We start from the raw sequence: 27310 nt of genomic DNA, 5'->3' as shown, positions 1-27310 counted from the left end.
AACTGTTTCCTTCCACTATAATTAATTCAACAAATATTTAATGACCATCTATTCTGGGAAGGGACATAAGGTTCATAAAGGTAGTTTCCATCATGTTTGTCGCTGTATCTCCAATGCCAACTGTGGTGCATTGGGGTGACCCAAAAGTGTTAGGTAAAGAGATGTGAATAAACGTCCTATACTGAAGCAGTGAAGTATAGAAGAATCAGCATAAGCTTTACATGTGGGCTCAAATCCAAGTTTTCCTAATTATTATTAAGTGGTCTATAACAAGTTGCTTAACTTTTTGAGGTAAATGGAGACAATATCTGTTTTATAAGGATTATGAAAATTTAGCAAGATGATAGTTTACTAAAACTCCTACTGTATAGTATGTTCCAGGGACTGTTTCAAAATATAGGGCTTTAAAAATTCAGTGGATTATAATTCCTGTTCTTTTTTTAAATTTTATTTATTTATTTATTTATTTATTTTTTATTTAGAACAAGCAGGGGGAGCGGCAGAGGGAGAGGGAGAAGCAGGCTCCCCACTGAGCAGGGGCTCTCTCCCAGGACCCTGAGATCATGACCTGCGCCAGCGGTAGATGCTTAACCAACTGAACCACCCAGGCGCCCCTATAATTCCTGTTCTTAAGAAATTTCCACATAATAATATAAATCACAGAATATTATGGAAATATGTGTTCAAAGTAGGGAGGAATGACATGTGTTTGAAGGAATCAAGAAAGGAGGTGGCCTATGAAATGGTCCTTAAAGGACAGTTAGAATTTCAACAATTAAAATGGGTAGGCATATCCAGGTTAAACAAAAGAGAACATTAGCAGAGAGGTAAAACGGTACTGAGTGTGACTGAAAAAAAGGCCAGTTACTCTTGGCTGAAATGTAGGGTTGATACAGGTAAGTAATGAGAGATACACAAGAAATGTGGGGTGGGGACATATTGGTGGTGTCAGGTTCTTTAATCAAGTAGACAATGAGCAATTCCAGGGGGCAGGCCTATGGAATAATAGGATCCTAAGGTGGAAGTGCCTTCAAAGTGGAGGGACCTGATAGGAGAGGCTATTGCACTCTTTCATCTAAGAGATAATAAAGGCCTGCAGCGAGGGTTAGGGCAGAGAGAATGCAGAAGACACAGGAGAGGCACATTTCAGAATCAGCGGTGTGTGACTAGCGAGCGCTCCACACAGAAGCACTGTGCTGAGGGGCCCCAGTGACTGGAACTATTTATACAGATGGGTAAGTCGCAGGAAGGTGTCGTTTTAGATTTTTGAATATGAGTCACCTTTGAGGTTTGGGTTGCACCTGGCTGCCACCTTCTCTTTTTTCAGCTTCACCTCTTCTCCACATCTCCCTCTCTCCACTAAGTAACTGGGCTTTCTACCCTCAACCTGACCCTGCGTTTATTGTCGCCCACTGCTTCCCACTGGTGCTTCCCATAGTACTCTCGCAGCCAGGATGGCCACAGGTCAGGTCCTGGCCTGTAGGACACTCCACCCGCCAGATCCCCTATCGCCTTCGCCTGAGCAACTTCCATGTTTGCGCCCCCATGGCCCTTGGACCAATAGGCAGGCCCTAGTTCTGAGACTCGACTGGCTATTGGTTGGCCGGGCCATGGTGAGAGATGGTGCGGTGCCCGTTCTCCGCCGCAGCAAGAGCTGTGGGAGGTTGTTAAGGCGACCGTTCGTGACGTAGCGCCGTGAGGCCGAGCAGCACCCAGGTGATTGGTTAGACGATCGGACGATCCTCTCTTATTGGTCGTAGGCTCAGCCGGCTCGGAGTGTGCGTATGTCGAAGGTTCCTTCCGCTTCGCGTCTCCGTTGACTGGAGACAGGCGGAGCGCCGGCTCCGGGATTCGGTGGCCTCTAGTGAGATCCGGAGGTGAGGCGGGCGGTGGCAGCGAAGGGGGGCCGGGGCGGCGGGGAGCGGGGCAGTGGTGGGTGGAAGCGGGGTTAGGGCCGGGTTGGTGGTGGTTCTCGGGCTCCTCCTGGCCCTGCCGGCAGCTCCTGCGGACCTGGCGGGAGCTGCAGTGGCGGCTTTGCGGGTGTGGCGGCCCGGTTCCGCGGAGACTGTAAGGAGACATCCTTGAGGCGCGGCCAGCCGAGTGGCGGCCCGCACCAATGCTGGGGGAGCCCGGCGGCCGGCCTGGGCCTGAGGGGCGGGCGGCGGGCCGGCTTCTTGGCTGCCGTCGTCACCGTCGGTGGGTCGGCGGGGCGTAGCCGCGGTCGCCCGCCCAGTCCGAAGTCGTCGGTGTAGGCTGGCAGTCACGATCATCGGGGCGGAGAGAGTGCCAGGTAGCGTGACCTCGGAAGCCCCTCGATTCGAGAAATGCTGGGAGTGCGTGTGTGTTTTGTGCTGGGCCCGCAGCTCGAGGAGAGGCCTCGACAAGGTCTATCAGGTGCAGGCGTTCACGCCCAGGCGCTGCTGTTCGTCAGCACCTTTCTTTAAAGTGATGGGGAAGATTTCCATAAATGCTCCTGACTCACACAGACCCTTGAAAAGAACCGTGGATCTGCAGAGAGGTGCCGGGTCATTTCCAGGAGAGACGAGTTGAGAGGATGCGGAGCCCAATGTAGGGACTTGCCCAAGGACTTAGTCTTCTTCTTCTTCTACTCCCCCACCCCCCTCAGTTTTCTTTTTTGTAAGTGTCTTTAGTCTCCTTAGTGCTGATGTAGTTGAGTCCAAACCTGGTAGGTTTTCCGGAATTATTTGGTTTGGGTTAGGAAAGACGTACCTTGGAGGTTCAAATATAGAACAGTCGGTTTTTGTCGTAGGAGAAGGCAGATGTATTCCATCTTAAATGGTCGTCTGAAATATTTCATAGCTTGGTTGAGGGCATGCCGCCTTAGAGTTGGCCCTGAAAAGTCATAAGAAACATTTGTTTCTGGGCTATACTAAATAATCATGCATAATTTCAGCATCTTAATTCAGAGAATGTGTTTTTTGCTCATGAATATATTTTACTCTCCATGCAATGAAAGACATTTTCTGATTTAAAGGTAATCTAGCAAAGGCCTGGAGTGTACTATGGGATCGACTGACTGGTTTTTGAGGGCCTGCTGTGTTGTGTCTTCACAGGATTTGTGATAAACTTGGTAGTAAGGACCAATGGGATTTAATAACATGAAGGTTAAAAAAATGTGCAAAGATTAATTATTAACATATGAGGCTCATGTGTGGCATGAGCCTTTCAGGATGAAGTGTGTAATGTGCTCGTGTGTGCTTTTTTAATTCTTGTATGATCTACTTTTTATACCATGGATGGACAACTACATGTATATCAATATCTATCTAGGTTGACCCATATGAAATTGCAGGTATTTGAAATTTGACTTTTTTTTTTTTTACCTACAAAAGTAGCAGTTTCATATGGTTCCACTTAATACTTGTCTTTGTCAAAGAACTTTGGAGCCCTAGCTTAGTAAGTGAATAAAGAGAGATGTGACTTACAAAAATAAAGATGTGACTTACTCACAAGGGTGTAATAGAATGGGGTGTAGAATCCAGTTTTCCTGATTTCCAGTGCAAGATTTTTTTTCCCCTTAGGATACTAGGTTGAGCAACAGAATGCAGATCCTGTTGGAACTAAAAATGATACAATGTAAGACATGGTTCTTGTCTTCAAAGAGTCAAAATTTACACAGCATTTAATTTGAGAGCTGTGTAAGGTATAATCAAATGCTAGGATGTATAGTGCAGGAGGAGTGCAGGGTAGGAGGAAGGAGATTGAGTTGGATGCCAAAGCATCCTTTTCTGCAATTGGCTATGGTAGGTGGTTTCTTAACATATTGGACTGGAGTTTGAGGATTCCATTGAATTTAAATCATCTTTTCTTTTGAAGAATCTGTGAAATGTTTGTGGCATATTTCAGTGTGTATAAGCAAGGCATTCATTGCCTATTTAGCTTGTTTTTTTTTTTTTAAGTAAAATGTTTTTACTGCAGCATAGCCTGAATAGTGTCCATTGAATTTGCATGAGCTGTCCTATAGCCTGCTAATGCCACTTGCAACTGCTGATGAAGGTGGAAGACTGGATTCTTTGGCACTTAAATACTTTGCATAATCACAGGGAAATGGGTAGGGTGCTTATGAGAAATGAGAAGGTGTACAATTATGGTTACTTTTGACACACCTTGTACGTTCTTACTGAGTTTGTATTTCCAAATAGGTGAGCTTCTCCGTGTTTGGGGCTGGTTCACAGAATCATGTGTAATTTTTTTCTGATTGTTGCAAAGAGTTCATACCTAGGAAAGAAATGTCCCAGAATTGACAATGCTACCATGAAATCTTTTAAAGGGACAACATAATGTGCCTAATATATAATTATGGGTTAATGATGCTAAACCAATTTGTGATCAAATTGGGGTGTCTTCCTGCTAGCAGCTCAGATTTTAATCGAACTGAATTAACTTTTTAATAGTGAAGAATACATTGACATAATAGGGAATAACCTAAGTTGAGAGTTTTTTTGGCGGGGAGAGAATGTTAGAAATCGTTTTGACCTAGTATTGATATGTAGTTTTAGTTGATTCGTTTTCTGGAACATTGATGCTAGTTGATCCTTTAGACCAGTTTGTAGGATTTTGTTTCTTGTTTTTGAATATAAGAAGGATGTTATGTGACAGAAAACTATCCTGAGGGGCGCCTGGGTTGCTCAGTCATTAGCGTCTGCCTTTGGCTCAGGTCATGATCCCAGGGTTCTGGGATTGAGCCCCGCATTGGGCTCCCTGCTCTGCAGGAAGCCTGCTTCTCCCTCTCCCTCTGACCCTGCTTCTCCCTCTCCCACTTCCCCTGCTTGTGTTCCCTCTCTTGCCATGTCTCTCTCTGTCAGATAATAAATAAAATCTTAAAAAAAAAAAAAAAAAAGAAAACCATCCTGAAAATCTAGGCTCTTATGAGGCTTTTGGTTATAATGAAGTGGGATTCAAATCTAAGATATGATTAATACTCTCCAAAGCTTTAAGTCCAAGTCCCTGCTCATTTAATAGAAACTAATTTTGTTATTGTTCATTTCTGGAAACAGTGTATAGACTGTAGCCTCTCTTCCCTACCCCATTCCCCTTTAATATGTTCCCTGAATGCTCTACATTCAGTCTTTAACTGGGGTGGGGAGGTGGGGGGTGTGATAGCAGGTGGGCAGTTATAGCTTTTTGGCTTAAAGTCATTTTTAGGTCTATTTCAAGATGGGTCAATAAAATACTGTAGTTTATGAGTTTATTTTTAATTAAGCAGGTATTTGTTGAGCAACTGCTGTGTGTGGGTGCCAAGGTTCTGGAGGATAAAATGAGGAACAAGACTCAGGGAGGAAGGTTGAAAAAGCATGAATAAACAGGCAGATGCATGCCACATTTATAGAACTTAGTGACTGCCAGCCTTTTAAAACTGAGACCCACAGTAAGTAATACATGTTATGTTGGAACTATACACATATATATGTGTATATATTCATACATATATATATATATATATATATATATATGAATAGTTTCATGAAACATCAGGTTTTAAGAAATAATACCTACTGGGGCACCTGGGTGGCTCAGTCGTTCAGCGTCTGCCTTCGGCTCAGGTCATGATCCCAGGGTTCTGGGATCGAGTCCCGCGTCGGGCTCCCTGCTCTGTGGGAAGCCTGCTTCTCCCTCTCCTGCTCCCCCTGCTTGTGTTCCCTCTCTCGCTGTGTCTCTGTAAATGTAAATAAATAAAATCTTTAAAAAAAAATACCTACCTATACTGTATTCTTACAGCTATTTTTTTCTATTTTATTTTATTAAACAATGTTTGTTCTTACAAAATTGATTTCATGATTGAATTGATCCAGTGAAAGGTTGTCACCTACAGTGGGCAAGGCAGCTGTCCATTTGGGGCCTGGTGCAGCTGAAATGGGGAGAACATCGTGTGACACAGTGGGGGATGATGTTCAGGAATTGCTTTGGTTCCTAAAAGCTACTCTTATTTTCTTTCCCTTAACCCTTTACATAGAGTAATTAACTTTGTTTTTCTTCATTTGTTGCCTTTTAATTTTCTGTCTTCAATAAATGAGTAATTTTCTTAGTTATTACCATAAACATGAGATTCATTTGAATTCTTGCTAGTGTCTCAATCAGTAGCCTTACTTTTTAAATCTTAATTTGAAATAGATTTTTATGGGTAGTTAAATATGCTTTATTGTAAGCATTAATTTTAGTATAAGAAGACTTACAAGTTCCTGTATTAGAGACCAGTGACTATGTCAGATTTTTTAAAAAAGCAGAATATCAAAATTATTGTAATTTAGCCAACAGACATGAGGAAGTTTAGTCATGGTAGTTACTAGATCAAAATTACCTGTATGTTCTCCAGGGGCGCCTGGGTGGCTCAGTTTGTTAAGCGTCTGACTCTTGATTTCAGGTCAGATGGTGATCTCAGGGTCTTGAGATTGAGCCCTGTGTCAGGCTCCATGCTCAGTGGGGAGTCTGCTTGGGATTCTCTCTCCCTCTCCTTCGGCCCCTCCCCCTCTGCGTGCGTGCCCTCTTTTTCTCTCTCTCTCTCTCTCTCAAATGTTCTTTAAAAAAAAAATTACCTGTATGTTCTGATGGGAATTTTTGAGTGTCATAGACATCTACTTTGGCCAGCCATCCTCTTTTTCCAGTACTGTAGTGGCATTTTATTAGCTGTAAAATTTGGAAAAGACTTTTTCTCTGGTGACAGCAAGAGTAGGAAGTTTTATTAAACATCATTTTGCTAGTAACATTATGCCATATGTTAGATGGGATGGAAAAGTGTAGTGGACCCCTACCTTTGAGGAGGACACTCAACAAGTAGATTGTGTGCTATTTGCCTTTTGTGTAACCAGAATGTGGAGAATATAGAGGGTGCTTATGGACATTTTATACAAGGGTAATTAGAAAACAAATGTGAATAGTTGTTTCTCACTTTTTCCCCCCTGCTTTATTGCTCTTCCTTGGCTCAGATAATATCGTGGGCTGAGATATTTATTTGGTTTCATCATAAATGCTTGAATTCATACAACTTGTAAGAAATAGCTAGTTTTTAAGTTGGTTGCTAGTGACTGATAGAGGATTTAAGTTTTGTGAGTAAAAAAGTAATACCAGAGTCCTCTTATTTTAGTTTTATAATTATTTTACAGAACTAATAAGGAACACTGTCAAATAGTGTTATACGTATGTATAAGACACTGTGCCTACAAAAGTAGGGCTTACAGTGCAAAATCTTAAAATCTTTTCCTAAAAATACAGTGAACTGTGTACTGAGTGTTCACACTTGATATTCCTTTCAGGATCCAAGAATTCTGTAGCTACAATGTTGTCAAGACTTTTCCGAATGCACGGCCTTTTTGTGGCCTCCCATCCGTGGGAAGTCATAGTGGGGACAGTGACACTGACCATCTGTATGATGTCCATGAACATGTTTACTGGTAACAATAAGATCTGTGGTTGGAATTATGAGTGCCCAAAGTTTGAAGAGGTTTGTGAAATTAATTTGATATTCACTAAATTTCATTTTCAGTTTCTGAAGAGCATTTCCTTTTAGTGACCATATAATCTAAAAAGTTACAAGCAGGGGCGCCTGGGTGGCTCAGTCGGGTTAAGTGGCTGCCTTCGGCTCAGGTCATGATCCCAGGGTCCTGGGATCGAGCCCCGCATCGTGCTCTCTGCTCAGCGGAGAGCCTGCTTCTCCCTCTCCCTCTGCCTGCTGCTCTGCCTGCTTGTGCGCTCTCTCTGTCAAATAAATAAATAAAATCTTAAAAAAAAAAGTTACAAGTAAAATCTTTTAGTATTCATGAACTTACCTCAAATTTCTATTTACTTACGTAGTTTGGAAATACACTTTTTGCCTTTTCTGCATAAAATGAGTGTAATTGACTTTACTTGAGAAAATAATAGCTAACAGAAAAATGATTGGCTTTAAACAGATTGTTTAAAAATTGGATTTAATTTTTGATTTGCATGTTTAATATTTTTATTTGACTTGTATTGTGCCTATATTTATATTATGGTAATATACAAACTAATGATACATACAAAATAAAAATTCTTTTAGTTGCTTATTTTATTTTATTTCTTTTTTTTATAGTTGCTTATTTTAAAAGGTAAAGCTATTGGGATTTTTTTTCTATCTCTTCCAATAGGATGTGTTAAGCAGTGACATTATAATTCTGACAATAACACGATGCATAGCAATCCTGTATATTTACTTCCAGTTCCAGAATTTACGTCAGCTTGGATCAAAATATATTTTGGGTAATCATTTTATACATTTAACTTCTTGTGCTATCAAATTTTTGATTTGCTATGGAAATACATAATTTTGTTTGTTCAAATCATGTATATGGAAATGTGTATATTGCTTAAACTGCACTGCATGCATTTAGTGATTTCCCAATTGGGAGTAAACATTTTGATATTTAAGATCTTAATCATCGAAAATAATACTTCTTTCAGAATATTGTAGGGGACTGTACGTTATTATTTTTGTAATAAAGGATGATTTTTTTCCGTTTGAATTTTGTCATTTTAGGTATCGCTGGCCTCTTCACAATTTTCTCAAGTTTTGTGTTCAGTACAGTTGTCATTCATTTCTTAGATAAAGAATTGACAGGCTTGAAGTAAGTATTTAAAACATAAATACACTTTTTTTCAAAATATATTATTAAGAACTGTTCTCCAAGTTATAAAGTATTATAATATATACATTTCAAAAAGTTTATAGGAAATATGGGGAAAATTTTCATGCTGTCATTTAGCTAATGTTAATACCTGTTAATGTTTTGGTATATATCCTTTCCTACTTCTTGTTTTTTTTTTTACATTTAAACAAAAATTCTGAGAACATATAACTTCTTTATGTCTTTATAACTTCTTTATGCCTAATAATAGTTTATCAACATCTTTGCATGTCCTTAATGCTAAACTAAATTATTTGTATTGGTTGTCTAGTATTCCCCTGGGTGAATATATTGTAGTTCATTTACTTAATCCTCTAGGATTGAATTGTTAGGTTATTTAATTTCATCTATTAATAACACTGTGATGAATGTCTCTGTGGCTAAACTTGTGTTCATATTCATTCTTAGGATATATTCCTAGGAGTGAGACAGTGGCTATGTTAAGTTTTTAGGGCTTTTGAGTGCTGTTATTGCCAACTGTCTCTCCAGAAAACTTGTTCAGTTTATGCTTCCACAAATAGTGATTAATGTTTAAAAATTGTATATATTCCACTTTCTTTCCCATGTTGATTCAAGGATATATTTTTTACTTAGGATGATATTTTGCTATAAAATTATCAAAAAGTATTTCTGTGTAAATACATTTACATTTTTAGCATTACAAATATTTTGAGCAATGCATATGTTTAGTTTTGAGGATGTCAAAGAGGAGTGAGTATAAGGTGTACCTTTTAGGCTGCAAAAAGGTATACATACTAAGGAATTGTACAGTATATGAGGCAGTTGTTTTATTTTAGAAAGCATTTTTAAGCCACATTTTTTCCTGTTAAATGTACCTGATCATCTTGATTTTTTTTTCCAGTGAAGCTTTGCCATTTTTCCTACTTTTGATTGACCTTTCCAGAGCAAGTGCTCTAGCAAAGTTTGCTCTCAGTTCCAACTCACAGGTAAGTATTATTTTTAAGACGTGAATGTTAATAGTATTCCTTTCTTTCAGTTTGTTTACATTAATAGGAAGCATTAATAGTTTCTTCATAGTTCAAGATTCAGGATTTGCCCGCAGTTTTAAGTTTACCTGTCAAGTCTTAAGACTGGTCTTCCTAGGTGCCCCAGGAACTGTCCCATTTACCTAACAACTTAATTATAATTCCATAGCTTCTGGAATTTGGAATCTTTCCCATTTTCCTATTGAAGGTTTTAGAAACTAAGGTAGTAAGACTTTTGGATAAGTAAGAGTATCTACCTACTGAAACCTATCAGAGAACAGGACAGGATGTAATGGAAGAAAGTCTCAGGATAGATTTATTTCTAAAACTTTAGCATTAACCCTAGCATTATTTTCCATCTAAAGTTTTATCTTGGTGTTCATTAGTCATTTTAAATAAACTAACATTTTTAATAATCTTGCATCAGAGTACCTTAGTATAAAATAGCATGTAATTCTGCCTTGATTATGTATTTGATGGATGTTTAGACCCCTTGAGCATGTTGACAAACATATGGTTTAGGTTTCATAGTATTAACAAGGTCTCAAAAAATTTGCAACTAAGAATGGTCAATAGTAGCCAAATATAAAATGTTATAGTATTTCATTATGTGGTATTTAAATGGCAGGATTGATGCACGCTTCAGAGGAATCTTCCCAAGTAGCATCTCACTTAGTGGAAAGGGAAAGCAGGACACTGTACATGACCTTTTTCTTAATCCTTTGCATCTGGAATGCCTGTTAGTGGTATTACATTGTCTGTTTTACTCTTTGTATGGCAGATTAGATTTTAGTAGAGGCCCTGGGATGCTCTCTAACGTTTTTGAAAGTTGTTTTGTACTTTACTCTCATTGATATGTTTGGTCTGTGTTTTAGGATGAAGTGCGGGAAAACATCGCTCGTGGAATGGCAATTTTAGGTCCCACATTCACCCTTGATGCTCTTGTAGAATGTCTGGTGATTGGAGTTGGTACCATGTCAGGTTTGTAAGCAATTTTTAATATATTTTAAAATAAGTTTGTAGATGAAGGGAAAAAGGAACATCTTAGGTTGCGTTGATTATTCTTAAATTCTGACTTTAAAAGTCTGACATTACTCTTAAAAGGTTTTAATTGAATGAGTATATGGGTTTATCTGACCTTATGTCTGTCTGCTTTAGTGAAAACTTAGTAGCAGGTTACTGATTTTTCACTAATGCCACCTTCTCTTTCTATGCTCCACTCTTTCGATGACTTTGTAGCGTTTGTGTTTTTTTTTAATTTAGTTTTTAACCAAGATTGTATTCCAAGGTTCATCTGGAAAGCACCTTCCAGTTCCAGCTGTTGCGCAGACTAGATTAGTAACTTGGTTCCTTGTGTTTTAATTGTCATGTAGGAGACAGTGAAGAGTCAGGAGTGGGCCAGATCTAAGTTAGATCCACCTAATAGGCTGGTTGGGATGATTTAATCAGATGGCATGCAGTACATCTTAGCGAGTACCTAGCATTAGTCTCAACACATGTTTCTTAATCCTTAATTGGATAGTAGAGAGTTAGATGTTAAAAATCAAACATAGGACTCCATTATATAGGACAAAAATTGTGGCCTGGCATGGAAATTTGCCAGAATGAATATATCATGCTGTTGTTAAGGATTCCTAATCATTAAGACTAGACTTTATGGTTTTCTCAGGGAGCTACCCTTCTTCTAGTCTATTCCTTGGGAGGCCTGGGTGGCTTAGTCGCTTAAGTGTCTGCCTTTGGCTCAGGTCATGATCTCAGGGTCCTGGGATCGAGTTCTGGTTCTCCCTCTGCCTGCTACTGCCCCTGCTTGTGCTCTCTCTCTCTTTCTGACAAATAGATAAATAAAAACTTCAAAAAAAAAAAAAAAGAACATTCCTTAAAATCTACTTTTGAGGTATAGTTTTGAGTTTTGACAAAGATAAAATTATTAAACCACCACCACAATCAAGAAAAATGTTTTTGGTTGGGTGAAAACATACCTATGTGATTTTATTCAAATAAAAGAATATATAGGAAGGTGAAGAAGATTAGCCAGGAACTGGCAGTAAGCCATGAAACCAAGGATTATTTATTTGAAATTGATGTGGAAAGTAGGATGATGAATTTTGGCATGCTGGGTCAGAGAAGTAGACAAAGGACATGATAAGATTTATAGTTGGAAATTAGGAGACATATACAGCTATACAGAAATGCTATAATTAGGGATTTGGCTTAGGGTAGAAAAGGACAGGTTTAACACATTAATGAGGAAGTAGCCCTTTGGAAAACCACTAAAAAAGAAAAAAGTCTTAACTTCTTGGAAATACATAGACTGGTGCTGTCTCTTCGTGTAGTAGCCGAGTGGCACGGAGAGACTGTTCCGGGATGGAGTGAGGAAGAAGGCAGAGCATATGGCAACAACAGTAGTTACTGTTGTGCATACGGAAACAGCTGATAACTAAGTTGTAAAAGCATTAGTCAAGTATTGTTTCTGCGATCTCAAATCTGAAAAGATAACATTTGGCTACTATCTAAAGTGTAGGTTGTTCGGAATGCTTTTGTTATAGCTAGCTGTTTATTCTCTTGAATTTCCACGTTTGAGAGTAATTGCTGTAGATTTTTTTTGAAGTATAGTTGACACGATTCTGTAGAATTTTAAGAACAATACAGTGTATGCTTTCGTTCTATTATTTAGTCAAATGATCTATAATAATGCAAAAATAAAATATACTGTTGAGTTTCTTGTATTCTAGTTAGCAGTTTTGTAACAGGAGGGAATAACTTTTTATTTACATTTCAAAACATTTTTATATTTAATATGAGTGACATCAGGAATATGTTTTATATTCAAGTTTATTTGTAATGTTGAGGGAATAGAATTTGGTAATCAGAGGTCTTTTTCAGCTCTAAAATTCTGTTACCTTCTATTTGAGAAGATTACCAAGTGATACCTTAAACATTTTATAGTGGAATGTTTGTTAATTTTGGATCTTGAGTTGCCTTTGCACATTATTTAATTTTTCAGATAGATTAGTGAAATTAGCCAAAATTATAAGAACATAAATAGATACAGTAGAGAGTATATTGAAATTAGGGTTCAGTAGTACACATAAAGTCTTTATTATGGTACCGTATCAGGAATGGCATAGCTGGCAGTAAGGTTTACTTTAATAAAAAGTCTTTGGTCCACAGGTGAATTGCTTTTCTGGTAAAGAGTGGAATTGGGTCCTAACTGTGGGAGGTTTGCACATTAGTATAGCCTGGCCTTGTTGTTCTTATTTCCAAAGAGTACTACCATTTCATAAAAGGGGATTATCACATGTATATTTAAGTACAGCAACTGTGCCTGGCATTGTGACGGATTTGAGCCATGGGAGAAGACAGGTTCTCCTTCCTTGAGGGAGCTATTCCCGCTGTGCTGTAAGGCTTGGCATCAAGAGGAACTCCTTCTTCCAGTAGATAGCAAAGAGCTTACTCTACTAATATTTTTTCTTAAAGATTTTATTTATTTGAGAGGGAGAGAGAGCACAAGTGGGGCGAGGGTCAGAGGGAGACGCAGACTCCCTGTTGAGCAGGGAGCCTGACCTGGGACTCGATCCCAAGACTCCAGGATCATGACCTGAGCTGAAGGCAGATGCTTAACGACTGAGCCACCCAGGCGCCCACCAATATTTTCTTGTGTTTGTCTGCTTAGAGGAAAAGTCCCTGTGATGTATGCTCTATCAAAAATACATGTACTTTACTAATTATACATTTAATTTTTCTCTAACCAGGGGTGCGTCAACTTGAAATTATGTGCTGCTTTGGCTGCATGTCAGTTCTTGCCAACTATTTTGTGTTCATGACTTTCTTCCCAGCTTGCGTTTCCTTGGTTTTAGAGGTAAGAGCAGTGCCTACGTATGGCATCAATAGAAAAGTGATGTTTCTCATCACATCCGTTCACACAGATAAAATCAGTACCTTCTAATGTAACACTGGTTTACTTCATAGCTTTCTCGGGAAAGCCGCGAGGGTCGTCCAATTTGGCAACTGAGCCATTTTGCTCGAGTTTTAGAAGAAGAAGAAAATAAACCAAATCCTGTTACTCAGAGGGTTAAGATGATTATGGTAATTACATAGTTTTCTTCTCCTTTTAGTATCTTTAGTTCCAGTGTCATATTCTGCTTTTTGACTTTTTTCTCTCCTTCCGGTTATCTTTCTACAATTGTCTCTTTCGTTGATGTTCCTCTTCCTTTTTTTTTTTCTTGTTTCTCATTTCTTTGAGGCTCCTCATCTCTCTCCCCTAAACAGATTTTTCAAGTGCCTCCATTTTATGTCTCTTTGAAAACCTGTTCTTTGCTCTTTGAAAACCTGTTGTTTGCAATGTCTCCAGTAGTTCAGTGGGCCACCGCTTTAGTCACAAGTGTGGGGCTCTCTTTTCATGCTAAGGGGGAGGCCATGGGAGATAGTATCTGGTTATCCAGATGCTAAGGATGAGAAGTTGAGGTTCCATTGATACGCAGAGGATACATAATTTGTAACATTTTATTTCAGTCTCTAGGCTTGGTTCTTGTTCACGCCCATAGTCGCTGGATAGCTGATCCTTCTCCTCAAAACAGTACGGCAGAAAATTCTAAGGTTTCTTTAGGATTGGATGAAAATGTGTCCAAGAGAATTGAGCCAAGTGTTTCCCTCTGGCAGTTTTATCTCTCTAAGTAAGTCACCTGAGACCTGCTTTGTTGGGTATTAATCATAGCACTCGTTGTTACTAAAAGTTAGTTTGTGCCTTTTTTACTTCTGAGTAATAACATTTTAATTTGCTTTCTTTTCTTTAGAATGATCAGCATGGATATTGAACAAGTTATTACCCTAAGTTTAGCTCTCCTTCTGGCTGTCAAGTACATCTTCTTTGAACAAGCTGAGACAGAATCTACACTCTCATTAAAAAACCCTATCACATCTCCTGTAGTGACTCCCAAAAAAGTCCCAGATGATTGTTGTAGACGTAAGCCTGTACTGGTCAGAAATAGCCAGAAAGTCCATGCAGCGGAGGAGGAGACAGGGATAAACAGAGAAAGAAAAGGTGATTTCTTGTTCTCTTTATTTTCTGTTCTTCCAATACTGATTGTCAAGAAGTTGGGTTCATTTTAAAACTTATGTTCACATCCTTCCCACCGTCTCCTGGGACTGGGCTCAGGGTCTCCAGGGTGCGGTGGGAGGAAAGAAAAAACAAAACAAAACGTATGTTCACAGTTATGAGATTCCTTTTGATCTCTTGAACAGTTGAGGTCATCAAACCCTTAGTGGCAGAAACTGACAGCCCAAACAGAGCTACGTTTGTGGTTGGTAACTCCTCCGTACTTGATACTTTGCTGGAACTAGAGACACAGGAACCTGAAATTGAACTTCCCACGGAGCCTCGGCCTAATGAGGAATGTCTGCAGATACTTGGGAATTCAGAGGTGAGGAAAATAAAATTAACTCAAGGTTTGTATTTTTCTTAAGAAAAGGAGGGTTTTTTTTTTTGTTTTTTTTTTTTGTTTTTTATTAGAGGAAGGAAGGAAGTCGTAGCTCCTGAGTACCTACTAAATTCTGGGCATTGTGTTGTGTGGTTTGCAGGTAGTGGCCTTGTTTATTTATTGCCCACAACCTTGTGAGATAGTTAGAATTACCTCCATTTTTCAGGGAAGAAAGAGAAAGCTGGGGCTCTGGGAGGCTTAGGTATTTCCCAAAGTAAGACATTTAGGAGATGGAAAGCTCGGACCAAGAGTCCACGGTTTCCTGACCCGAGGTCAGTGCCCTCTGTACTTCATTGGTGTTGGCCAGACAGACAAGCCCACTACTCTGTTCTCGTGAGTTTTGGGGCCTAGAAAAGGCTTAACTCAAAAATGAGCTTCGAAGACAGAAGAAAGGTTTTTTTGTTTGTTTTTTGTTTGCTTTGAAAATAAGCTTGATGCTCACGAGGAAACTTGTTTTCCTTTCTGACATGTGAATGGATGTTCTGAGTCCATTCAGGCTTTAGTGTGAATATTGTGTTCCATCCGTATCTACTTAATCTGGTTCATTCTTAATTTATGTGCCCATGAGTGAGAGTAGCATCAGGTCTGTTTTTTTTTTTCCACTTTTCCTCGTTCCTCTTAACATGCGTACCGATAATTTGAACTGTCTTGCTTATATACAGGGTTAACAAAATTTAGAGGGTGGGATTCAGAATCTTAATTGCAAATTTTTTTTCCTACGAACTTGACTTGCAAAATTTAGTGTTTTGGTTTTATATTTGTTTAGTGTCATTTTTTATTTTTTTATTTTTATTTTTTTTAAACATTTTATTTATTTGAGAGAGAGAATGAGAGACAGAGAGCACGAGAGGGAAGAGGGTCAGAGGGAGAAGCAGACTCCCCACCGAGCAGGGAGTCCGATGCGGGACTCGATCCCGGGACTCCAGGATCATGACCTGAGCCGAAGGCAGTCGCTCAACCAACTGAGCCACCCAGGCGCCCTGTTTAGTGTCATTTTTTATAAAGAATTTGCTTTCATTTTGATATTCTTATTTCCATACAAATCATCTCCTTTAGAACTCCAGAGTTCTTTGAGTTCTCCTCTACTGAGAACATTGTTTGTATTAAATGCCTTATTTGTTATGAAGAATATGAAATGCACTTCAAGTTTTTTGTCATCCCCTTCCCACCAATCCCTGCCAATTTTTTTGTTTCATTTCTTTAGAAAGGTGCAAAATTCCTTAGTGATGCTGAGATCATTCAATTAGTCAATGCTAAGCACATCCCAGCTTACAAATTAGAAACTCTGATGGAAACCCATGAACGAGGTGTATCTATTCGCCGACAGTTACTTTCCAGAAAACTTCCGGAGCCTTCTTCTCTCCAGTATCTACCGTACAGGGACTATAATTACTCTTTGGTATGTTGTTTTCTTCATTTGGGAAAGTTTGCTTTGAAGCTTTTATTCTTGTAGCTTTACTCTTTAGCTTTTTAGTGTTTTTCTCGACTAGTCTTTTATATGTACATAGCGTATAAAACATTTTTTTCAATCATTTTACTGTAACTTTGTATTCTGTTTATGATTATAGGTCCTAGAAAGGAAAAATATTTTTCCTGTTACTTATATAGTCATTACTCAGTGATCTTAGGACTTTTACCTACTTCTTTTTTTTTAAGCCCTTATTTATTTATGAGGGAGCGAGAGAGAGTGTGTGTCTGTGTGTGTGTGCGAGCACAAGCAAGGGGGAGCGGCAGGCAGAGGGAGAAGCAGGCTCCCTGCTGAGCAAGGACCCTGGGATCATGACTTGAGCTGAAGGCAGACACTTAACCGACTGAGCCACCCAGGCGTCCCAATACTTTTTAAATACTAGAGAGTAAATTAAAGGGGCGCCTGGGTGGCTCAGTCGGTTGAGCATCCCAACTCTTAGTTTCAGCTCAGGTGGTGATCTCAGCATCATGAGATCAAGCCCTACGCTGGCCTCCATGCTCAGCAGGGAGTCCGCTTGAGATTCTCCCAGCCTTTGCCGCTCCCGGCTTGCACGTGTGCCGCCCCCCAAAATGAATAAAATCTTAAAAAAAAAAAGAGTAAATGATTTTGTTGAAAAATACACTTAAGGTTTAAGTTTGAAGAAAATTATTAATGACAAGGGCTGTGTATTTGCAATACAGATTTTCACTTGGTGCCTGACTTTACCTTTTAGGTGATGGGAGCTTGCTGTGAGAATGTTATTGGCTATATGCCCATCCCTGTTGGAGTGGCAGGACCTCTGTGCTTGGATGGAAAAGAATTTCAGGTTCCAATGGCAACAACAGAAGGTTGTCTGGTGGCCAGCACTAATAGAGGCTGCAGAGCAATAGGTGTAAGTTGGCATTTATATATTTGCCTGTTTTAAGATTGGCCCTGAGGCTAGGTAATGAGAAAAGATTTGGGCACAGTCAAGGACACCTTTTGCGACGAGCCGAAGTGTTTGCAGGATTAACGGGCTTCTGTAACATCCTCTGTGTAGCTTGGTGGGGGTGCCAGCAGTCGAATCCTCGCAGATGGAATGACTCGAGGCCCTGTGGTGCGTCTTCCCCGGGCTTGTGACTCTGCGGAAGTGAAGGCCTGGCTTGAGACACCTGAAGGATTCACAGTGATAAAGGAGGCTTTTGACAGTACCAGCAGGTATGGCGGGGGCAGGGGGGGGGTTGTATATGCATTTATGTTTATTTCAGAGCCAGTGTCATCTTCTGTGATCGGTAAATGTAACTGTTAACATATATTGTCTGCTTCAGGTGACCTAACAAAATATTAACTTGAAGTCTATTTATTCAAAATGCATAATATTTATGCTTGGTTTGGGGGATGTGGGTGGGGACATAACGTTGATCCAAATGAATACCTCCATAGGAGTAAATAGAAAAAAATAGTGTGAGCTAGTCAGTTTGTGTGTTGTTTTTACAAGGTTCACTTTGATTATACTGTTACTTTGTCCTAGAAGAGCATTGATTTAGAATTGCCCTAGGGAGGAGTTGCCTGAAAAAGATTTTCCAAGCAGGATAGAAGTAAATATTTGTATAGTAGATTTACTTTGAATACAGAAAATTAAATTTATAAAGAAGCATCATCAGTATAAATGATAGCCCCGTTTTATTTTTTTATTTTATTATTTTTTTTTTTTTTAGAGAGAGCACGTGTGTATTAGTGGGGAGAGGGGCAGAGGGAGAAGGAGAGACTCAAGCAGGCTCCATAGTGCATGGAGTCTGACGTGGGGCTCCACCCCAGGACTCTGAGATCATGACCCAAGCTGAAACCAAGAGTTGAACGCTTAACCAACTGAGCCACCCAGGCGCGCCATTGATAGCTCCATTTTAGTTGAAGCTTATATGTTTGTTTAATTATTTATTTATTTTTTGACTTTTAACGTGTGTCTGTGATGATGGCTGTCTGCAGCAGCTCTCTCTTCTTGTGACATATAAGAATAAGATAGTTGAATTAGTGTTCTAATGTAATGTTTAGTTAAAGAAGAAAATACATTTAATAAGTAATCTCCGTGAGCATTCTCTTATGTATAAAATAAATCAGCTGAACTGGATTTTTTAAGATAACTTCCATCTTCTCAAAAAAATAACAAAATAAAAAATCTTTGCTTTTGTTTACAGATTTGCACGTCTACAGAAACTTCATATGAGTATGGCTGGTCGCAATCTTTATATTCGTTTCCAGTCCAGGTCAGGTGATGCCATGGGGATGAACATGATTTCAAAGGTGAGCCTGGATAGACTATATTAGAACTTGCAAGACTGATTGTCCCAGGGGAGGGGAACAGGGTGTCAGGGAGATAAGAGTGGGGAGCAGACTTGCTGTGTATGTCCTATATTTTTGAATTTTGTTTCGTGTATATATACTACTTACTCAAAGAGTTAATTGATTAAAAGATTTTTATTGAAAGCTAAATATTGATTCATATAACTCATCAGGCATTTTTTTTTTTGGGGTCTTGAAGAGGGTTTATATTTTATTTTATTTTATTTACTTATTTATTTTTATTATGTTCAATTAGCCAGCATGTAGTACATCATTAGTTTTTGATGTAGTGTTCAGCGATTCATTAGTTGTGTATAACACCCAGTGCTCATCACCACACATGCCTTCCTTAATACCCATCACCCAGTTACCCCATCCCCTCCCCCCTCCCCCCTTCTGTAACCCTCAGTTTGGTTCCCAGAGTCTCTCTTGGTTTGTCTCCCTCTCTGATTTCTTCCCATTCAGTTTTCCCTCCCTTCCCCTGTGGTCCCCTGCTATTCCTTGTGTTCCACATGAGTGAAGCCATATGATAATTGTCTTTCTCTGCTTGACTTATTTCACTTAACATAATCCCCTCCACGTCCATCCATTTCGATGCAAATGGTGGGTAGTCCTCCTTTCTGATGGTTGAGTAATAGTCCATTGTATATATGAACCACATCTTCTTTATCCATTCGTCTGTTGAAGGGCATCTCGGCTCCTTCTGCAGTTTGGCTATTGTGGACATTGCTGCTATGAACATTGGGGTGCATGTGCCCCTTCTTTTCACTACATTATCTTTGGGGTAAATACCTAGTAGTGCAATTGCTGGGTCGTAGGGTAGCTCTATTTTTAACATCTTGAGGAACGTCCATACTGTTTTCCAGAGTGGCTGCACCCAGTTTGCATTCCCACCAACAGTGTCAGAGGGGTCCCCTTTCTCCACAGCCTCACCAACACTTGTTTCCTGTCTTGTTAATTTTTGCCAGTCTAACTGGTGTGAGGTGGTATCTCATTGTGGTTTTGATTTGTATTTCCCTGATGGCTAGTGATGTTGAACATGTTTCCATGTGTCTGTTAGCCATTTGTATGTCTTCTTTGGAGAAGTGTCTGTTCATGTCTTCTGCCCATTTAACTGACTGCATTATTTATTTTTTGGGTGTTGAGTTTGAGAAGTTCCTTGCATATCTTGGATACCAGCCCTTCATCCGTAATGTCATTTGCAAATATTTTCTCCCATTCTGTGGATTGCCTCTTAGTTTTGTTGACTGTTTCCTTTGCTGTGCAAAAACTTTTTATCTTGATGAAGTCCCAATAGTTCATTTTTGCCTTTGTTTCCCTTGCCTTTGGGGACGTGTCTAGCAAGAAGTTGCTGTGGCTGAGGTCAAAGAGGTTGCTGCCTGTGTTCTTCTCAAGTATTTTGATGGATTCTTGCCTCACATTTAGGTCTTTTATCCATTTTGGGTCTATTTTTGTGTGTGGTGTAAGGAAATGGTCCAGTTTCATTCTTCTGCATGTGGCTGTCCAGTTTCCCCAGCACCATTTATTGAAGAGACTTTTTTCCATTGGATATTCTTTCCTGATTTGTTGAAGATTAGTTGACCAAAGAGTTGAGGGTCCATTTCTGGGCTCTCTATTCTGTTCCATGGATCTCTGTGTCTGTTTTTGTGCCAGTACCATGCTGTCTTGACGATCACAGCTGTGTAATAGAGCTGGAAGTCAGGCATTGTGATGCCCCCAGCTTTGCTTTTCTTTTTCAACAATCCCCTGGCGATTTGGGTTCTTTTCTGGTTCCATACAAATTTTAGGATGGTTTGTTCCAGCTCTGTGAAAAATGTCGATGGTATTTTGATAGGGATTGCATTGAAAGTGTAGATTGCTCTGGGCAGCATGGACATTTTTGCAGTGTTTATTCTTCCAATCCATGAGCATGGAATGTTTTTCCATCTCTTTGTGTCTTCCTCAATTTCCTTCATAAGTGTTCTGTAGTTTCTAGAGTACAGATTCTTTACCTTTTTGGTTAGGTTTATTCCTAGGTATCTTACGGTTTTTGGTGCTATTGTAAATAGAATCGATTCCTTAATTTCTCTTTCTTCAGTCACATTGATTAGTGTCATCAGGCATTTTTTTTTTTAAGATTTTTTATTTATTTATTTGAGAGAGAGAGAGAGAGAATGAGAGATAGCACAAGAGGGAAGAAGGTCAGAGGGAGAAGCAGACTCCCCGCTGAGCAGGGAGCCCGATGTGGGACTTGATCCCGGGACTCCAGGATCAAGACCTGAGCCGAAGGCAGTTGCTTAACCAACTGAGCCACCCAGGCGCCCTAGGCATTTCTTGAATAGTATTTGTATTTGATATGTTTAATTTAGATTTGGCATTGTATGTGTTCTGGGTCTTTTCAAAAGGGCTGGGACAAATCTTGGGGTTAGTGCTTTCTAACGTTGTCCTATAAGCCTTAAAAGCTCACCTCTTCTAGAGACCCCAAGACTTGTATGTAAGAGGCCAAGTTCATTTGTATAATCCATTTATTTTAATTATTTTCTTATTAGAAGATTGTGTATGGCTTACATTTTATTCTACTGATATTTGTTATTTACAAATATGCGCAAATGTGTTAAAGTCAATTAGGTTAGCAGAATTTATTTTGTGGTTTACCTGTATATGAGGACTGTTTGAAAAGAAAGAGGATAGTGACTAAATATATAGCTTTTAAAAGTTCTTAAAAATAAACAGTACAATGGCTCCTCAAAAAATTAAAAAGAGAATTATGATCCAGCAATTTCACTTCTGGGTATTTACCCAAAATAATTGAAAAGAGGGTTTCAGAGACTTATTTGTACAGCCATGTTCATGGCAGCATTATTCACAATAGCCTGAAGGTAGAAGCAACCTAAGTGTTCATGGACAGATGAATGGATAAATGTGGTGAGTACATAAATGGGGTATTACTAAACCCTAAAAAAATAGGAACTTATCACATATGCTAAATGAACTTTGAGGATCACTTGCTAAGTTAAATAATCTGGTTAACAAAAAAGACAAATACTATGCAAAATTACACTTATGAGGTACCCTAGAGTAGTTAAATTCATAGAGAAAGGAAGTGGAAGGGTGGTTACCAGGGGTTGAGGAGAAAGGAAATAGGGATTTGCTGTTTAATGGGTTTGGAGTTTCAGTTTTGTAAAATGAGAAGAGTTCTGGAGATGGGCTGTACCACAGTGTGGACGTACTTAACACTACTTACCTATACACTTAAAAATAGTTAAGATGGTAAGTTCTATGTCACATGTGTTTTAACCACAAGTAAAACACATTTTTTTTTAATTGCCAGTAAGTATGTTTTCGGTTATTGAGGTACGAGTTGGTAATTGAGTTAATTTCACTTAATTGGAAGTCTTGTTTACATTTTTGTAAGGTTAATCCCGATGACTTTCATTTACAATAGAATTTACTTTTATGTCTGACTTCTCTTTACTGACTTGGTAACTTGGGCTTTTGGGTAACACTTGAATAACTAGAAGAGGTAATTTATTACACATCGATCATGGGTTGAGTTACTCCCAGTGACATGATTACGAGTATTAATATTCTCACTGAGTATTTTTAAATTCATTTTTAAATTAAATTTAATTAAAAAATTTATTTAAATTCAACTTAGTTAACATATACTGTATTATTAGTTTCGGGGGTAGAATTTAGTGATTCATCAGTTGCATATAACACCCAGTGCTCATTACATTAAGCGCCCTCCTTAATGCCCATCACCCAGTTATCCCTCTCCACCCACCTCCCCTCCAGCAACCCTCAGTTGTGTTTCCTAGAGTTCAGCCTCTCTTATGGTTTGCCTCCCTCTCTGTTTTATTTTTTCCTTCCATTCCCATGTTCATCTGTTTTGTTTCTTAAATTCCACATATGAGTGAAATCATACAGTATTTGTTTTTCTCTGATGGACTTATCTTGCTTAGCATAACACCCTCTAGTTCCATCCATGTCATTGCAAATGGTAAGATTTCATTCTTTTTGATGGCTGAGTAATATTCCTGTGTGTGTGTGTGTGTGTGTGTGTGTGTGTGTGTACACACACCACATCTTTATCCATTCATCTGTTGATGGACATCTGGGCTCTTTCCATAGTTTGGCTATTATGGACATTGCTGCTATAAACACTGGGGTGCACATACCCCTTCGGATCACTACATTTGTATCTTTTGGATAAATACCTAGTAGTGCAATTGCTGGGTCATAAGGTAGCTCTATTTTTAACTTTTTGAGGAACCTCCATACTGTTTTCCAGAGTCGCTGTACCAGCTTGCATTCCCACCAACAGTGTAGGGAGGGTTCCCCTTTCTCCGCATCCTCGCCCATTTTTTTTTTTAAAGATTTTATTTATTTGAGAGAGAGAATGAGAGATAGATAGCACAGGAGGAAAGAGGGTCAGAGGGAGAAGCAGACTCCCTGCTGAGCAGGGAGCCCGATGTGGGACTCGATCCCAGGGCCCCAGGATCATGACCTGAGCCGAAGGCAGTCGTTTAACCAACTGAGTCACCCAGGCGCCCTCTCACTGAGGTTTTGATTTGTATTTCCCTGATGCCAAGTGATGTTGAACACTTTTTCATGTGTCTGTTGGCCATTTGTATGTCTTCTTTTGAGAAGTGTCCATGTCTTCTGCCCATTTCTTGACTGGCTTTTTTGTTTTTTGGGTGTCGAGTTCTTTATAGATTTTGGAGAGTAGCCTGATCTGATAAATCATTTGCAAATACTTCTCCCATTTTAATGTTCTCATTATATTCTCATGTACATCCCTGTTCATCAGTGACTACAAAGAACTTTGTTTTCATTCCTAGAAAGAAATAGTAGGAGTCTATACCTGACTGAGAACTTCATGGCTGTGATGGCTAATAAAGCTGTTTTTATTTTATGTTCACTTTCTTGTATTTAGAAATATTATAGTTATTGTACTTATTAGTATTAGCTACAAATAAAGCTTCTGATCTATGCATTTTAATTTTATGTGTTGTTGACAGGGCACAGAGAAGGCACTTTCAAAGCTTCATGAGTATTTCCCTGAAATGCAGATTCTAGCAGTTAGCGGTAACTACTGTACCGACAAGAAACCTGCTGCTATAAATTGGATAGAGGGAAGAGGAAAGTCTGTGGTTTGTGAAGCTGTCATTCCAGCCAGGGTTGTCAGAGAAGTGAGTGACTAGATGATTATTTTATTTTGTTAATCTTTAATTGGGTTAAGGATTGGGGAAAGGAATATTAACATTTTAAGGAAAGCTTAATATATGGGTGTGTTCTATGTTAAAGATGAGTGTTGTATCTTGCCCATCTGTGTGTGGTATTCACGTGAACAAACTTGACTGATACTCTTTGTTGAGGACAAGGCTTAAGTGGGGCCATATCTAAACTCTCTTGCTTTACCGAAAGATAGATCTAGGTAGTGTGCCCTGAATCTTCTGGTGGAACATGTAAAATGTCCACAACTCTGTTTGCTAGGTATTAAAGACTACGACAGAAGCTCTGATTGAGGTCAACATTAGTAAGAATCTGGTGGGCTCTGCCATGGCCGGGAGTATTGGAGGCTACAATGCGCACGCGGCGAACATTGTAACTGCTATCTACATTGCCTGCGGACAGGTGAGGGCTCAGCCTCCACTCCTCTTCTCTTTTGTACTTCTAAGGAAGAGAAGTTCTATACTTTTCCTTTTTATTTTTTTCAGGATGCAGCACAAAATGTTGGTAGTTCAAACTGTATTACTTTAATGGAAGCAAGTGGTCCCACAAATGAAGATTTATATATCAGTTGCACCATGCCATCTATAGAAATAGGAACTGTGGGTGGTGGGACCAACCTGCTCCCTCAGCAAGCCTGTTTGCAGGTATGACACCTCAGCCCCAAAGTCGGTTGACCTCAAGCCTAGTTCTGACTTCCTGGGATTCTCTATTTCTGCCTGACATCACTTCTCAATCACCTGTATTTTAGCTGGTCTTTTCATTCTTTTGCTTCTCACACCAGCCTAATCTAGTGTGTCCAAGTAAGCATGCTGAGGCATATGCTTAGTAAATTGAGAAAGTAGTTTAAGAGAGCGAGTGAATGTTCATCTACACTGAGTAAGTGCCCTGCAAACCAGGTTGTGGATGTTATGTGCACTGTGGTCTCTCTTGTCAGTACTGGCTATCAAATCTTGGAAACTGAGTATTTTTGCTGGGGTCTGGTTCTACTCTGATGCCATTGTAGTTGCCCTTATTTCAGTTGGTAGAGAAGGAAGTTGTTGCCATGACTTTAAGGGTGAGTCCTGCTGTGTCTGTCCCTGGCTGCAGATGCTTGGCGTTCAAGGAGCATGCAAAGACAATCCTGGGGAAAATGCCCGGCAGCTTGCCAGGATCGTGTGCGGTACGGTAATGGCTGGGGAACTGTCACTGATGGCAGCGTTGTCAGCCGGACATCTTGTCAAAAGTCACATGATTCACAACAGGTAAGACTTAAAGATCTATATAACTTGTTTTCCCTATACTTAAGATCTGCAGTACAAAGACCTACTATGCAGGTACAGTAGTCCTAACTTAAAATTCTGCATTCTTGGTATTTTGTATATCTCTACTTTGTCTTTTTCTGCCCTAGGTCAAAGATAAATTTACAAGACCTTCAAGGAACTTGCACTAAGAAGGCTGCTTGAATAGCCCAGCGGCTCTGAACTAAAACATGGGCGTTGGGTTCTAAAGGACTAACATAAAATCTGTGAATTAATAAGCTCAATGCGGTGTTATGTTGAGGATGAATAGACATGATCTGTGAGCCAACTGCTTGGTGTTTGGCTGTTTCAGAAAGGTCTGAGATCCTTCTTTCCATGCAGATTTCTCAGATCTAAAAATAGTATAGTACTTTACATGCTGTGCTCTGGAAGGATCTCAACATGAATACCATGCTTTACGGCATCCACAGATGGTAATCTACAGCTCACTTCTGAAAGAGAATACAGGCTGGAAAAAAGTGTTTTCTTTTGATGAAATCCATGGAGCTCGTGATGATCAGTGTGAGATTGACCCTCTCCATCCTCCCTTCCCCTCTGGTTGAAAATGGATTTTTAAATTATACTCTAGCTGACAAACTGATTTCATAGTTAATTTATTAAGTCTGGGTTATAGGACTTTAAGAGATAAGAGCTAAGTTTATTTTTTTGTAAACTAATACTTCATTTGGTGCTGGTCTATTTTGATTTTTTTTTAGGGGGGTAGCCATTGTGATTCTTCAGGAGGGGACTTCCTTTCTTCAAGGGAAGAATTACTCTTATTCCCCAACTACTGAATTATGTGCTAAGCAGTGCTAAATTGTTCTCTGTCAAGAAAACAAATCACTGCATTAATCTCTGCGGACTGTTTATTCAGAGAGGCCTTTTGTCTAAGTATAAATGTCTAGATTGCTAGAACGTATCTTCTAGCGTAAGGCTTTAAGGAACAGTTTTGCATTCTTTGTTAAAGATACAAGAGCTTTTAATATCGCCTAGACAAAGGTGACTCTCTTCCTCAAGAACGTGTAAGTCTGTGACCTCTCAGAGCTCAGAGGGTGGAAAACAGGTTTGAAAGAAAAATACCATTTCTCTAAGCCAACTTTAATTACTTAAAAGACAACTGAATTTATTTAGTGGAAAAACCTAGGTGGGTTTTTGTAAAGAACTGTATCAAATCTGTATATGTTGTAATAAAGCTGCTTCTGCTAGGAGTTTACTGAAAGTGTTAAAGAAATAAAAAAAAAATCAACTTGTATACTGATAAAACATTCTAAGCTTGGGCCAGAGAAGATAGTTTTCTTTAATGTTGTCCAGGAAACCCTGGCTTGCTCATTGAGCCCATTGAAAGGGAAATCAGCTTTCAGAGCCAGTGAAGGTGCCACGTGAATGGCCCTGGAGGAGAGTGCTTCGTTCCTGCGGCCAGGAGGTTGGAGACTGAAACATTCACACAGGGCTCTTTGATAGACCCATAAAAGCTCTTAGCTTCCTCAGGGGGGTCAGCAGAGTTGTTGAATCTTCATCTTTTTTTTTTAATGTGCAAGTTTTGTATAAATAATAAAGAACTCCTTATTTTATATTACATCTAATGCTTCAAGTGTTGGTCTTGGAGAGAGAAGATGGACTCTGAAGAACGTTCCAGGAATGCCGTGGCAGCATGGAGAGCCTCTGAGTGATTGTGTCTGCAGTACTGTTGTGGGAGGATTGACCTTTGCTGTTGTATGTAAAGTTTAAATTGCTCTGTTGTGACTTTGAGCCAGTGACTTCTTATTTATCTGAACTTTTCATGGAAGTGGCAGTGAAGTGTGAGTCTTTATTCTGGTGACTGTAACCAATATTGTCTTGCTAAATTAATGTTTTGTACAATTACTAAATTGTATACATTTTGCTATACTTTTTGCTCAGTTCCAGTAAATTATGAAAAGGAAAGTAA

At 39.4% G+C, this 27310-nt stretch overlaps 1 protein-coding gene across 3 annotated transcripts; it reads left to right on the top strand.

Annotated features, from left to right (window-relative positions):
- Positions 1-1744: 1744 nt before the first annotated feature.
- Positions 1745-27310, top strand: HMGCR (3-hydroxy-3-methylglutaryl-CoA reductase). Of its 3 annotated transcripts, none has more exons than XM_025892652.2 (20): positions 1745-1877; positions 7272-7459; positions 8124-8235; positions 8513-8600; positions 9523-9607; positions 10522-10627; positions 13399-13505; positions 13616-13732; positions 14159-14319; positions 14440-14687; positions 14888-15066; positions 16328-16522; positions 17304-17462; positions 17610-17767; positions 18745-18850; positions 23893-24063; positions 24368-24508; positions 24592-24750; positions 25193-25347; positions 25494-27310. In XM_025892652.2, the coding sequence occupies exons 2-20, from the start codon at positions 7295-7297 to the stop codon at positions 25546-25548; spliced, it is 2667 nt and encodes an 888-aa protein (XP_025748437.1). In that variant the 5' UTR covers positions 1745-1877; positions 7272-7294; the 3' UTR covers positions 25549-27310. The 3 variants fall into 3 exon arrangements, with proteins under 3 accessions (XP_025748437.1, XP_073761428.1, XP_025748436.1); XM_073905327.1 differs by lacking the exon at positions 1745-1877 and adding an exon at positions 1991-2290; XM_025892651.2 differs by lacking the exon at positions 1745-1877 and adding an exon at positions 5220-5389.

This window comes from Callorhinus ursinus, unplaced genomic scaffold, assembly GCF_003265705.2.
Source record: "Callorhinus ursinus isolate GAN/ISIS: 27379988/994484 unplaced genomic scaffold, GSC_fseal_2.0 scaffold23, whole genome shotgun sequence".
NCBI classification, from domain to species: Eukaryota; Metazoa; Chordata; class Mammalia; order Carnivora; family Otariidae; genus Callorhinus; species Callorhinus ursinus.
This window is presented reverse-complemented; position numbering and strand designations above follow the sequence as displayed.